Genomic DNA, 14,422 nt, shown 5'->3' with positions numbered 1-14,422 from the left:
GAGATTCTATACACATTCTCTCTACATAGTCAGAAAACAACAAATAGTATGACGTCCTGAAGACGTTAACGCTCTATACTTTTTTCTTTTTTTTTAAATCAAATGAATGTATCTATTTTGCTTCTTTCATATTCATAAAACCCACACGTATCTGATCAAAGCCATTTTCCACGTATGTTCATGTGATATCTTAATATTTCAATCCGCATCAAGGATGTCATATGACTATATTTTTTTTACATTTGGAACTTTCAAAAGGAAAGTGACGACTAACACCCAATTTCCTTCGACGGAACTTGACAGTTCCAAAGGATGTTAACGCTCTATACTAGCATGCAATATATCTAGGAGTTGTCCAATCATTTCGATTCTATGCAGAGGTGCTGATGAAATATGCGAAGTGTCGAAAGCTCAGCTGATAGCGTTTTCGAGGAACATATTCATCATAGCTCTGAGAGGATGCTCGCTCAGTCATAGATTGTGAAATGGTTCACGGATCATAAAATATGAGTTTCACATACATTTCTGAAGCCGTGTCAGAAACATGCAGGATCATGATTTTACGATTTTAGTCTTTGTCGAAAATCCACTATTAACTGGCTTTCATCGACTTATTATGCTCATGATGATGGTTTATTTAAAACTAAGATGAAAGAACCCTCGCACACCTTAGATGATAATATTTATTGCTCTAGTATGGATTATCAGCTGCACTGTCAGGGGGAGAACTTCCTTTCTCTGTGATCCTTTGTACCTGAAGGAGTGGGAAGAAATATTCAGGTTATGAAGAGTTAAATTCGATGAGAAAAACTCCTCCATATTCAACATACATGTAGTCATGGACAGAGGTTCATGAGATTATTATTCTTTTGTTGGCTAGTTATTATCATACAGTAGTTGTGCTTCCTATGAGCATATCAAGTGACAATATGGCTGCTGTTCTCAAACTTTCTTGAGAGGTTTTGAATGGCTCTTCTTTATTGCTTGGTAAATTTAAATTCATTTTTTTATAGAGATGATGCGCCTATTGCTTGATCATCTTTCTGATATGGCCTGGAATATGTTTCATTGACAAACTAGCTGATTATCATGGTTTTCTATTGTTTATGATTACGGTGTATAGCTAGGGACCTTGGGTGGTAGAAAGTAGTGCGTCTTGTGACTAGGGAGATTCGAACTCTGAACCATCCCAGAAAAGGAACCCAGAAACTGTGACTAGCGCATTTTGAAAGTCTGTACCTGCCGGGCTTTGGTTGGGTTAGTCTCGCACTGCCCATACAGCAAAACAAAGATCAGTTTAAATACTCTGAGCTTCACAATTAGCTCGTCCCTTGGGGGACATTCGATAAAATTGGAACGATACACAGAAGATTAGCATGGCCCCTGCGCAAGGATGACACGCACAAATCCAGAAATGGTCCAAATTTTTTTGGTTTTTTTTTTCTTTCTCCCTCGCAAGTCCTCTCTCTCATTGTATGCCTAGATAGTAGTATTTGATCTGGTGGTCATGGATTCTTTGGTGTTGCAGTTTGCTCCTGTGGCTTTTTAATGTTTGTCATTGTTTTCTTTTCAGCTCCACCAGAAGTTGCTATTTTACTGTGACAGTGGTATGCGTATGATGATCTACCTCCAGAAATTAGAGTTAACAGATTTCATCTATCCCTGAGTCTCTTTGCCATAGACTGGCAACAACGTATCTTTGTGACTTTCTAGTAGTCTTTTTTGCCCGCATGTTTAAAGTCGCATTCCTTAATATTCAAATATCGGTTTCGCAGTGTAGTATTTGTATTCATGCGTTGTACTCGACAAGATTAATAAACTGCCTCGTCATTTTGAGAAATGAACTCCGGGTTCAAAATCCAGAGCACGTCTCTTCTTGGATGTGTTTTTATCCAAGAAAACAAATCCGTTGGGGCATAACACAATTATGAGGTGATGACGACTTCCTAACAAAGTAAACCTAGAGAAATCAACCACAAATATTCTAGGGGGAGAGGGGGGCTGTTTAACATAACATTTTGCATTCAATGAATGCAAGGTATCGTAAATGCTCCTTCACATAAAGCAAACCCAAATTCACCTCAAAGTCACGACTTAACCCACCACTCTTCTCTCGTCCACACACATGGAAATTAGTGATTGCCAACTTTGATGAGATATGGCATTCAAATTCTTAACGTACTTTTAAAGATTTGATTTCTAAAGCCCACACACACACTGTACCTCTAGGTATGAAGAACTTGGACCAGATTTTATGTTTGCGTAAATTTGAAGTTTGATCAAGTTCTCAATTGCATGTAATCCATCAATTCACATATTTTGTGGTCCATTTTCCATTGCCCTTCCTTCGCATATATGCAAAGGATGGACCAAGTTCTCGCAACCTTGCTAGCTTAATGACATGGTCTTGGCTATGAAAAGGAAAATGTAAGATCCGACATTGTACATGAAATATTTCATTAAAAGATCAGACTTTCCTAAGCAAATCAAACAACTGCAAAAAGAATTCAAAACAAATAACCACGAAACACAACTTTGAATACCTACAAGGATCTAAAGCTTTTCTTCTTCTTCTTCTTCTTCTTCTTCTTCTTCTTCTTCTTCTTCTTCTCTAAAACTCTAAATCCTAAACCTAAGCGCCTGCCTTCCTTGCTCTCTTGCTCATCCCTTCTCTAAGTTTTTTTTTCTCTCTAGCAGCTAACATATTGTTGGTCATCTATTGCTTCTATCCTCCTCTCCAACCCAACTCTGTACAACATACAAATAAAAGAAAAGGAAGAAAGATAAACAGTACAAGTTTTAAAATTGAAAAAAGGAAACTTCAACTATGTCTTCTTTCCAAGCTCCTACTTATATGTAATCAAGCATATGGGTGTTGCTTGCTGGCAAGAATTCTGGAGCTGGACTCATTGGATTCATGTCGTCCGGTGTACCTTTGACTCGCATTTCCAGGACTTTCTTGTGGGAGTTGGAGTGCAGTGAAGCTACGAATGTTGGACTTGCGGCAGGACGGTATTCGGGGAAGAGCCGCCCTGACTTGTAACGAACACCACAAGCGTTGCAGAGGGTCTTGGGACCCATTGGACCCGCTCTCCACTGAGGGGTCTTTGTTATCTCACAATGCAAACATTTTCTGACAGCCACGCCAGGCTGCTGCTGCTGCTGCTGCTGAAGTGAATCGTCAAGGTCTGAACTATAACTTGGTAGAGATGGTGTCAGTTTCTTCTTCTTTTTCTTCTTCTTCTGTTCCGTACCATCATAGTTGGGTATATATGGTGGATGGGATTCTGCATAGTTCTCTGATTCTGATGATAAATAGGAGTTGGACACTGATAGGTTCTGGACGTTGGTTATGGATGAAACGGGAGAGACAAAATTAAGAGCGGGTCGTGGATTGAAAGTTGCAGGTCGTGGGCGCTTGCTCCGTGCACGTCCAGGAACAACAGTGTCAGGACTGAGAGACATTGTCTTTCCACCAGAACAAGAGCTATTGCTCTCGAGGACGGAGACTGGGCTGGAGGTACGGAACCGATGAGATTCATCCTTCTTGTTGTTGTTAATGAAGTCTGTGTCGAGAGGGATGCTTCCAGCTGAGAAAGAATCCTCGACAAAGTTTGATAACCATTCCAATTGAACAATGTCTTCATGCTGAGAAGAGCAAAACAAAGTAAAACAGATGAGAAGTGAATGATAATGATGTAATTCCAAAACTATAGCGAATATTTAAACTAAGCTTAAATTCATTCAAATGTCGAAGTTTAAAATCATGGTCGTACTAGAACGAGCTACACATAAGCTCAATTATTCATTTTTTATTTTTATTTTTGAAAAAAGAGTGGTACTACATGGACCACATTAGTCTTGACCAAGTGAGTGACTTAGCTAGCAGATGATGTTAACGTGCAATTGCAACTACGTTAAGTGCTCGCCCAACATCTAACATGGGAGAACAGATCCTATCATTCAATTGGAAGAGACTTAAGTCAAACCCTACCATCTCAGTGTCTTAACTCTCAACAATTAGCATAAAGGAGTCTTCCTAACCCATGTTACAATTGGGTCAACAAGATCCAAACTCGCTGACATGGTCAGGAAAGGTTTCTAATTTTCATTGTCTTTAGCTGAGACAGCTCACATCAGCTGATATGAACTGATATGTCATGTGGTGATCCAAGAACAGTTCTCCCTGTTTTATTATGAGTTTTAATTCTCAGTAAATGGACTATTACTATTCGTAAGTAGGGACATCCTAATGTGCCATGGAATCCAGGCTGGTTCCAGTAACCAGTGAGGGGGGGCACTCTGCAGAGCAAGACTTTAAACAATAAACAACTGGGCCTATGGAGATTTCATTCGCAAGATGATGATTACAGATTGTAAAGTCATATTCCAGTTGAATGTGTCGGTAGAACAGTAACTAGTGACTGACATAAGTCTTAGAAAAATTAACTGTTTGAAAGTTAAAATATTTACGAAAAGTGTAAAACAATTAGTAAGTACTGCTTGTAAAGTTAGTATAGGAGATAAAAAAATGACTGTCATGATTGTTAACACCAAATGCGACCAAAACAACTCACCGGAACAGGGAGTTCAGTGGAAAGATCTGAGCTGCTGTTAGAGAAACCAGAGCAAGGATCAACCAACGATTCTGGTGGTGGGATTGAAGGCCACATATCTTGAAAGGCATTGCAATCTCCTCCTCCAATAACTCCTCCATTTCCTTCGATTTCCTCACATGGAAAATCAAGTAAATCATCGATATGATCAAAGAAATCTCCGCAGAGATCCAAGTCCATTTCATCAATGAATCCCGGTCCAATCATTTTGTTTACCTGAACAAAATTCATGCCAAGGAGTAAACTCACAATGTTCTCCCTTTATACTCAAAAACTTCAACTACTTTCAGACTCTCAAGTAAACTTCTACTAGTTCCGGAAAGAAATTCAAACCAAAATTTGAATTACAAGTAATAGTAAAGGTGTATCTTTCTCCTTTACAAGTTAAAAAACAATAACCAAAGCATGAAGTGTTGCACTAATAACTTCAATTCGAAGTCTATATATAAGCAACCCGAATGTTATATAACAACCATTGCACATGCACTCAATAATGCAACCTTGAAAAAAATCAAGAACAGCAAAAATTAATGGGAAGAAAAAAGATGACAATTTCGTTTATAAAATTGAAAGAAAGAAACAAAAAGTAGGAATAAAGATAAATGGGAGGCAACTAATCTAAATGCATCACCGACAACGCAACCGTACATGTGGCACATGATATGGGTCAGAAATTAAAAATTGGGGTCTCATTCCTGTGATTGATCTCATAGTCACATGTATTGGTATGCAAAAACCCTATTAAATGATACTCCATATCTCATCAAACCAAGCAACCATAAATCATTTTCAAGGACATAAATTCAATAAAAATTGAGTAAATTCATATTTAAATTTAAAATTCCAACAGAAAAAAAAAAAAAAGTCCTGTAAGTTTTTAATGTGAAGATTGAAAACCACCCCAAAATTGAGCCAGAATTGAGGATTCTCTCAATTAATTAGTACAAAACAAAATTAAGGTAAAAAAATATTGAATTTTTATACTGCAATTATGGAATTGCATACAGAGATAGTAATGTGTACATAATTGAAGGGAATAATTAGAAGCAAACCTTGGAATTAGAGGATGGCGAAAAATTCGCAAAGCTTTGAACTTTAGGACTTCTAAACTAAGAACCCACTACTATATCTCTTCAAAATTGAGGTAATTGAACCGAAAATGCAGAGCAGTGAATTCGACTAATTGATGGAATTCTAAACAGAGGAAACCCTAAAATGGTGTTCGAAACTATTTTAGCTCTTAAAATGTGCCTAGAAATGTGATAATCCCGCGAATTCCTACAAAAGAGAAGACCAAAACGAGATAAATTAGCAAAAAATCAAACTTTCATAATCACAAAAATGTCAAACAAACGCATGCAATGGGTGAAAATACCCAGAAATTTTCTTTCCAAAATCAAAACCCAGAATTTAATTACACAATAAACAGACAAAATGGCAGAAACAAAAACCCTTTCAAACCTAACAACAAACCTAACAAAAACCCTAATTTTTTTCCCTTCAAAAATGTCGACGCTGATGATCAAAACCAAAAATTCCTTCACAATTGCATGAACCCATCAAAAACCCATCTCACAGAAACTCTCAAAACCTCAAAACCAACCTTGCACAATGTCAAAATGAAGGGAGGAAGAAGAAGAACAGAGAAAGAAAAAAAAACTTACTTTTAAAATATATATTGTGAGAAAGAACCAAACGAGACTTTATTATTAGTAGTAGTGGTAGTGGAGGTAGCAGTAGCAATAGAGAGAGACAGGGGGGGATTAATAGTCCATTTTTTTTCAAAACGATAAAAAATAAAAATAAGGGAGAAAACCAAAGAACGTGATGAAGAGATGAAGATGAAGAGGGAGGAGGGTTAAGTTATTGTGTTTCAAGTAGGTGAGCCTTTTTCTTGATTGCTTAGCTGTCCTTGTCTTTTTTTTTACCTCCATCCACATTGTGGGTCCAACTCACCCTCCTTTGATTTCTCTTTTCTTGGTTTAACTTGCGTATTTGACGGGGTGATTATGATTTTAGGTATTTTTTTGATTTATTTTTTCCTTTTTTTGAGTTTTTGCTTTTTTGGTAAATAATAAATGTGGGGGATTATATTTGTAACAATCAACCGTGTGTTAATCACTAAATTGGGTTGGAAAATATCTCTAAAACCCTTCAATCCATAATTGAGTATCCCACATTTAAGATATCATCGGAGATTATATATTAGATATCAGATATTTTGCATCGAAATAAAGACGAAGGTATAAAAAAAAAATTAGGCAAAAATCTAATGGCAGAAAACAGTATATGAATGATGACTTTGGGTGCTTATCAAATATTTCTTTGATACCGGATTATCTTAATGATATTGCATAATTTGGTGTTTTTTTCTTTAAACTAAAGATGTCGGGCTCCGTTCATAAAAAATTAAACTTTACGATTACTCAGTTTCCATATGATTTTGGACAGATATTGAATTTCTAAGTTGAATTATAAATAAATTTCGTTTTTTACAAAATATTTTCATAAAATTTCTCTTCTCATTCTTTTATTAGCATTTATTAATCCATAATAAATATTTATGAAAATCAAATTGAAATTTTGGACAGAAAAAGGATTTTGTGACCCTGCGTGCTATCATAGTGCTTGACCTAAGGGCCGTGCTTACTTTGGAATCAAGATTCAAGACTTGGAATCTTGAAAGCTGCCCTGCGAAACCTATTCAACTAAAGGTTGAAACTAGGCGGAAAAACTGAAAACGAAATCTAGTTTGAAACCGAAGCTCAAATTTGAGGTTCACCGCCGTAGTTTGTTTGAACTTTAAAGATTTTTTTATTACAGGTGAATTTGGACCCGTTGTACTTTTCCCTCGAGATTCTCAAAAAAAAGGAAACGGTAATTCTGATTGGTTTTGACTTTATTTTAAGTACCGTTTCTCAGACACCAAAACCAACGCCTTTTCACTTTTTCTCTCTCTGAAAATCAGTTGAGTTGGGGAATCCCATTTACTGTTCGTTGGAGTTAATTTGACCACGCGGTAATTCTCAACACGTGTAAGTATGAAACTTCAATTTTATCATGTTAATCAATCACCTTGCTTATTTGCTGTTCTACCTGGTACACCGACAGTGTTACATTGCCACCAAATTTTGCGAACTTCAGGGTATAATAGTGGAGATGGACATTTATAGCCTGTTTCGATAGCACGTAATAAGTATCTTTCTGATTTCTAAAAGTCGAAAAATTAGAAGTGAGTTTAGCTATCAAATTTCAAAACGACTTCTAAAAATTAAAAGATTAATTTTGTGAAGCAAAATAGATTTGTTTATGGCTGCAACTAGTAGCATTTGTTGTAGTCAAACATTAGTTACTCCATGGTCACCGGAAAAACACTGGCAATGAAATAACATAAAGGTTTTAAATAGATTAACGTAAATTACCACATGAAAATGATCAAATTTATCGGTATATCAGAGTTTTTAAACTAACCCAAGTGCCGAAAAGATTGTCATTTACATAATTTTTAAATAAGTGAAAATTTGAACGGATATGAATAACCATTATAACTGCAAAATCAGGTAACAAAACTACAGAATGATGATACCAGTGATTTGAGTTCGAAAATCCCAACACCAAAATCTTTACCGATAAAAATAAAATAAACCTATAATAACTATATAGTTCCTAAATTTTTACACAATTCCCTCTTTTCTTTTCTTTTTTTTTTTTTTGTGGTTTTAAGCACAAAAAATCACCTACCTCCATTAATAGAATCCTTATCTCATATGATATACCCCACGCGCCATGTTTTGAGTTAATCAAAGGATTTTCAAAAGCAATATCTCTCAAAAGAGAATGAAAGAATTTTGCTTCGAGTTGCAGCTGCTGCATGGGGGGTGATGGGCCAAATTGAAATGATAGACCCCTCCTTATTATTATTATTATTATTATTATTATTCATGTTCATATATGATCCCTACAAAACACTTGAAACAATCTTGAGGTTTACTCATTATTGAATCAATTCAATCCCTTCTGATTTACTCCCTCTCCCTTTCTTTCTTAGTCCTAGTAGTCCCATTTTCTTCTCTCTTTTAACTAACTTGGGTTGCACTCTATGCATAAGTTCCTTCAAAAATACTCTGCACTTTCCTCTCATGCATAAAGCACGATACACTGAAAATCTAGCTAGCTGCTTTTTTTTTATTAATTAATAAGTTATTTTACTAAAACAAATTACAAAAATAATCATATGTTAAAGCTATTGATTAAGTGGTAGTGTTGGTTTAGTGGTATGACTCGGTGAGAGCCTGTAATGATGAGGCCAAATAGATAGGTTCCAACTAACCCACCAAATAGACATGAGTAGTAAAATTCTATTTAGTTTATAGAATTTGATTAATTAGCCTAATTCGGATTGATTATTGAGAAAGATAATATTAACCAAAATTTAACTCATGAATACTTAACATTACCAACTCTATTATTAGCATGCTTTCAAGTTAACCCCAAAGTCCCACCTTGAGGGCTTTTTCTATACGTTGACCAACCGCCGCATTTGAATGTAAACCCAAGTTTTTCATATAGGTGATATTCTCCGATAACAAACGCAAAAAAGAAAAAGAAAAACGAGATGAAAAAGTATTGCAGGAAAAGTTGATTATTTTTTCTGACTTAGTTTTTGACTTTCTATTTCTAGAAATTAAAAAATTATTTCTTAAAGTGTTGAGTTATGACACTCTTTAAAGTGATAATTTATTTATCTTCATGTTTTCGTTATTTATCTAAGTGAAAACCAAATCCATTAATTAGACATTTTATTTACAAAAATTTTGGACTTCACTGTCCACTCAGATTCCACAAAAATAACAACTAAATTTGAAGCTCGCTTTTTTTAGATTGTTCAAATGGACGAACTGTCCAAAACATTTTGTAACCCGATCAATCTCGACCGAGATGATCCGAGATTCTGCTGAAAATTCCAGTTTCAGTTAAGGTATAGATTTTGCTATCGAAATGGATTTTGGTCGAAATTCTTGGTTGATATCAGTTGACTCGGTCGGAATTGGCCAGAAATATCTGTTAAAATTTTTGAAATTTGTATGGATTTTTTAAATTAAGATTTGTTTGTTTTTATAAAAATTTTTATTATATCTATGTATGAAAAAGTTTGATATACGTATTATATGTATAAAATTCGAAAACAAAACTTCGGTAATTACTCTGAGATTTCAATCAAGAATTTCTCTGACATAAAATTTCCCCAGTATCTCGGTCTCGACGAAAACAGACCAAAATCCAAAATTAACTACAGTGAGCACGACTAAATTCTCACCAGAGACACAATGAGGAAAGTATTGTGTGTAAAAATTTAGTTTATAATTAATTTCATTTGGGTCTCAACCAAAAATCAGAACTAGTGTCCAAATAGCACCACTGTAATGATATTAACAAATTCTCTCTTACTAATCACATAGTTAAGTTCATCGCACACATGAAAATCTTTATGATTAAGAGAGGTAATTATGTTTGTAATTTTCATTTCAAATGAGTTGATTATGTTTAAAAACTACCTACCAATGCAATATTGATGTTTCAACATTCTAGTGTAAATATTTTGACTAGAAATAATTTCGTTTCGTTTCTTAAAAGAAAAGAGATCACAATAGGAAAAAGAAAATGTTAAGTGAGTTATCAATTTCATGAGAAACTAAAAATTCCCATCACTAGAGAAATAATTTTGCTGAAATCTATAAAAATATTCCTCTTCTTGTGGAAAGACCAAAGAAAACAAGAGATCCAAATCTCATGTTTTTTTAAGTAATTTGCTTATAAACAAATAAGTTAAACTGTCACTAACTAGTTCTGTTTGCATCAATTATGTGCACAATTTGCCCAAAAACTGCTATTGGTCTCTAGACCCGCTACTAATAATATCCTCTTTGTTTTGTTTTTATTAAATTTTTTTTTCTCTAAACAAAACAAAATATCCTTGCCTAAATGGTAGTGGCAGAAGTGGACAATGAAGTTAGGGATGGTTTGAAAACTAATTGGATATTTTGGGTGGCTTAAGCCTATAATTTAGGCATGGATTGTTTTTATCAAACTCAATAACACTGAAAAATTTCGAGTTTTCCTAACTTTGAGCCAGCCCAAATCAACATGTAGATTCGCCCAGCTAAATAGCTTATGCATCGGTATACAAATTGCATTGCAAAAACAAATGAAATGTACGAAGATATTAATTACATCTAAATATAAATAAAAATATCCAATTAATCGATCATAGAAGATGAACACCGGTCTCGTACAATTTACATGCACCGTGTATTGGCTGTCACGTCGAAAATCGGTCGATTTATAGATAAATAAATTATTCTGATGCAACCGGAACTCCCAGAGCCTGGTGAACCAGGAGCTCAATTAGTGACAAATAACATAGATTCTGTTTAATTAAATGAAATTCCTTGTCAACTTGGTACCATTATACTTTGATTAACACATAAACAACTAATCTAATGGCCGAGAAGTTGTTAAACCCACAAGAGTTAAGTCAAATTTTGATTTGCTGGACCCCCACGTGAATAAACGGTCCAAGATTGATCCAAATTTTGTTTATAGTCAATGCCAGATGTTCATGGGACCGTCTGATGATCTTCTTTTGTCTCCTAGTATTTCCAGTTTTGATGTACAATATCGCACATGACTTTGCACCCTTAAATAAAACATAATTTAATTCTGCTTAACAATAATTGAAGGGTTTGTGGGTTACCTAAGGACCAGTTTGGTTCTAAGCATCAAACTTGAAAAACAAAACTAAGATTTGTTACGAGATCCAAACAAGGTCTTAGTTTAATATTCATTTATTCTGTGGACCTTTTGGTTATGATCACATAATTCAGGGCATGTGGGGTGGTATCTCTTTGTCTAAGTGGTAGATTAATGAAAGATCCACGAAACTAGTCATTTTCTTACCAATTTTGTCCTCCAAAAATTTGTTTATGATTATATCGTACATGGGTATATCGGTAATATAAAATATCAGCAAGCAATAATTGTCGGCAATGTACTGCATAATACACATATAAAAACACCATTTTAAACCAAAACTTCTCCTCTGAATCATATTATTATTTGGTGGACATGTACGTGAGACGTCTCGTCTAGGTAGCCAAAATGGGACAAATTCCCTCAAAATTAGGGTTGCACACTAACCGCACCGAAATCGTAAACCGCACTAACCGCACCGAAATCGCACCGAACCGATGATCCAACGGTCGGTCACGGTTTTCATTTTAATAACCGTTAGATTTACGGTTCGGTGAACGGTTCCACCCATAACCGCACACTAACCGCACCGAACAACCGATTAGTATGGACCGTCGACTAGTTTTGATCCTGATTAATACTAGCCGTCTAGATTAAAGCCTCCACCATATATATTCTGGCAACCCTAATCTCTTCGTCATTTTCTCTTCTTCGTTTCTCTTTCTCTTCCTCTCCCTCTTCATTTTCTCTTCAGCCTTCACCTGAATCACCTCAGTCGCCTCCACCACCAGTAGACAGCAGACCACCACCACCTCCATCAAGAGCACCACCACCTGTATGGCTCTATCTAGTAAGTAAATAGGTCACGGGTTTCGATTGATTTGTTTGTTTTTCAATTTCTAGGGTTTTTTTTTTAATTATTCTTTTGTTAGGACTTAGGGTTTCTTTTATCGAAATCGTTTGCTTGTTGTTTTGTGTTTATCAATCAATTTCTTTTGTCAAATCTTATTTTTCTGATTACAGTCATGGGTTTTTTATTTTAGGTTTTGGTTGAGTTAAGGGGTTAGGGGAGGAACTCAAGGAAGGAGTCTGAAAGATTTCTTAAGGAAGGAGTCTGATTACAGGTAACCTATCTCTCTTGTTCTGATTTGTTTGGTTTCATTTCGATTTTGTTGAATCAATTGTATATGTATACATGGATTCGTTATTGCTTTGACTAAATTTGTGTTAATATCAGTCCGTATTACAGATTTAGATCTTATTTGAATTGGATTGTGTTGAATCTTTGTTTTATCCTTGGGTAGATGTTTCGTTAATTTTGTTTTATTAATACGTATTGAAAAACATGAACTGTGCTGATTTTGTAGTTGTTGATGATAATTTAATAGATTTATGAATAACATAATGAACTTGATTATGTGTTTTGTTAATTCTTTCATCATCTAGCAATTCTAGCTGATTGATAATGAAATCAGAATTTATTGATACAATCTAGGTAGACCTGATAATCATTTTGATTTATGATCTGTGACTTTTTGAATTTGGGTATAACTCCATTAAACCCTTACTAGGGGAGTTTCTAGCTCTAAGTGGAGTGTATCTTAGGAGTTTGGATAACTGTTTAGGTTTATTTAAAGCCTACCATGTGCCACAACTTTATTTTTGTTTTCAAGTTTTACATAGAAAATTCCTTAGAGCATATGAACTGCTTTATTTAGTTCATATGCTCTAAGGGTTTAATTTTTGCTTAAGATTTTGCATGTGTAATAAAAGTGATAGCAAATGACTATCACTTTTATTCTCTCCTATTACATCCAAGGTTCGTTTTTGGTTCATTCTTCTAGTTGACATCTATCTATAATCTTAAGCAGTGACACAGGACCAGCATAGAACTGTTTTGTTTGCTTTTAATTAAAATTGAGTTAGATGGCAGGCAATGTCACTCAGATGAAGTGCAGTTTCATTATCAAGTTCAGAATCAGAACTAACTTGCTTGTTTTAAGAAATATGTGTGCTTGTATTAAGAAGTAAGAACTAACTTGTTTACCTTTGGCAGGGAAATGATTGGATCAAGTTCAGCTTCATTATCAAGCTGCAAGATGCAAATGCATCTCCCTTTCCATCCACTGCAGCTGGTTCTACTGATGTGACACTATCTATAACACCTCAAGTTGATGCTACTCAAGAAACACAAGCTACACAGCAGGCTACACCTACACAGGACCCTGCACCTGAAGTTGTACCTAAGAAGAAGGGGAAAACTAGATCAAAAGTTTGGAATGACTTTACAAGGATCAGCGAAGAAAAAGCACAGTGTAAGCATTGTCACAAGAAATTGCAAGCACATAGTAGAGGAAATGGAACTTCCAGCATGAAGACACATTTAGCCACATGTCCAGAGAATCCCAACAAGAAGCTTAAGGGACAAAAAAGTTTGGTGTTTCCACCACCAAGGCCTGGACAGTCATCACAGCTGGTTGCTGTAAGTTATGACAAGGATATGTGTAGAAGAAGATTGACTGAGTTTGTCGTCATAGATGAACTGCCATTTAGAATTGTAGAAGGAGAAGGGTTTAGAAGATATAGTGAACAACTTGAACCTAGATTCAAGATGCCAAGCAGGATGACCATTTACAGAGATCTTTTAATTATGTACAAAGATGAGAAAGAGAAGTTGAAGAAATACTTCAAAGAAAGTAAACAATGAGTCTCTCTTACAACTGATACATGGACCTCTCCAAAAAACTTCAATTATATGTGTGTGACAGTGCACTTTATTGATATCCATTGGAAACTTCAAAAGAGGATCATCCTGTTTTTCTTGATCAAGGGTCATACTGGAGAGGAGATTGGGAAAATGCTTGAGAAATGTTTGCTGGATTGGGGTCTAGAAGATCTTTTTGGTGTGACTTTGGACAATGTCAGTGCAAATACTGTCGCAATTGAGTATCTACAAACCAGTGTCATCAATTGGAAAGGAGCAGTAGTGAGAGCTCAATACATGCAGGTATGATTACTTTTCTTAGCTCTATTGCTATGTTTATTCTATACTTCTT

The 14,422-nt window shown here is 35.3% G+C and overlaps 1 protein-coding gene and 1 non-coding gene across 5 annotated transcripts; one reads left to right on the top strand and one right to left on the bottom strand.

Moving 5' to 3' along the window:
- Positions 1-1,326: 1,326 nt before the first annotated feature.
- On the top strand, positions 1,327-1,429 carry LOC113325659. The gene has a single exon (XR_003348110.1). It is a non-coding gene; the product is annotated as a U6 spliceosomal RNA (small nuclear RNA).
- A 1,004-nt stretch (positions 1,430-2,433) lies between these two features.
- Positions 2,434-6,460, bottom strand: LOC113321466 (GATA transcription factor 8-like). 4 transcript variants are annotated; one of them, XM_026569375.1, is made up of 4 exons: positions 6,281-6,460; positions 5,669-5,894; positions 4,578-4,832; positions 2,434-3,648 (listed from the first exon to the last, which is right to left on the bottom strand). In XM_026569375.1, the coding sequence occupies exons 3-4, from the start codon at positions 4,821-4,823 to the stop codon at positions 2,851-2,853; spliced, it is 1,044 nt and encodes a 347-aa protein (XP_026425160.1). In that variant the 5' UTR covers positions 4,824-4,832; positions 5,669-5,894; positions 6,281-6,460; the 3' UTR covers positions 2,434-2,850. The 4 variants fall into 4 exon arrangements, with proteins under 4 accessions (XP_026425160.1, XP_026425162.1, XP_026425161.1 ...); XM_026569377.1 differs by lacking the exon at positions 6,281-6,460 and adding an exon at positions 6,220-6,235; XM_026569376.1 differs by lacking the exon at positions 6,281-6,460 and adding an exon at positions 6,090-6,222.
- Positions 6,461-14,422: the final 7,962 nt, after the last annotated feature.

Source organism: Papaver somniferum, chromosome 11, assembly GCF_003573695.1.
Source record: "Papaver somniferum cultivar HN1 chromosome 11, ASM357369v1, whole genome shotgun sequence".
Taxonomy (NCBI): domain Eukaryota; kingdom Viridiplantae; phylum Streptophyta; class Magnoliopsida; order Ranunculales; family Papaveraceae; genus Papaver; species Papaver somniferum.
Note: the sequence above shows the minus strand (reverse complement) of the source record. Positions and strands in the feature narration are given on the sequence as shown.

What these genes read in the sequence shown, in the direction of transcription:
- LOC113321466 (XM_026569374.1), bottom strand. Translation starts at nt 4,847, where the DNA reads ATGAATTTTGTTCAGGTAAACAAAATGATTGGACCGGGATTCATTGAT. An exon ending in CCACTGAACTCCCTGTTCCG is followed by an intron (nt 3,649 to 4,577) that starts GTGAGTTGTTTT and finishes TGCTCTTCTCAG; the next exon opens with CATGAAGACATTGTTCAATT.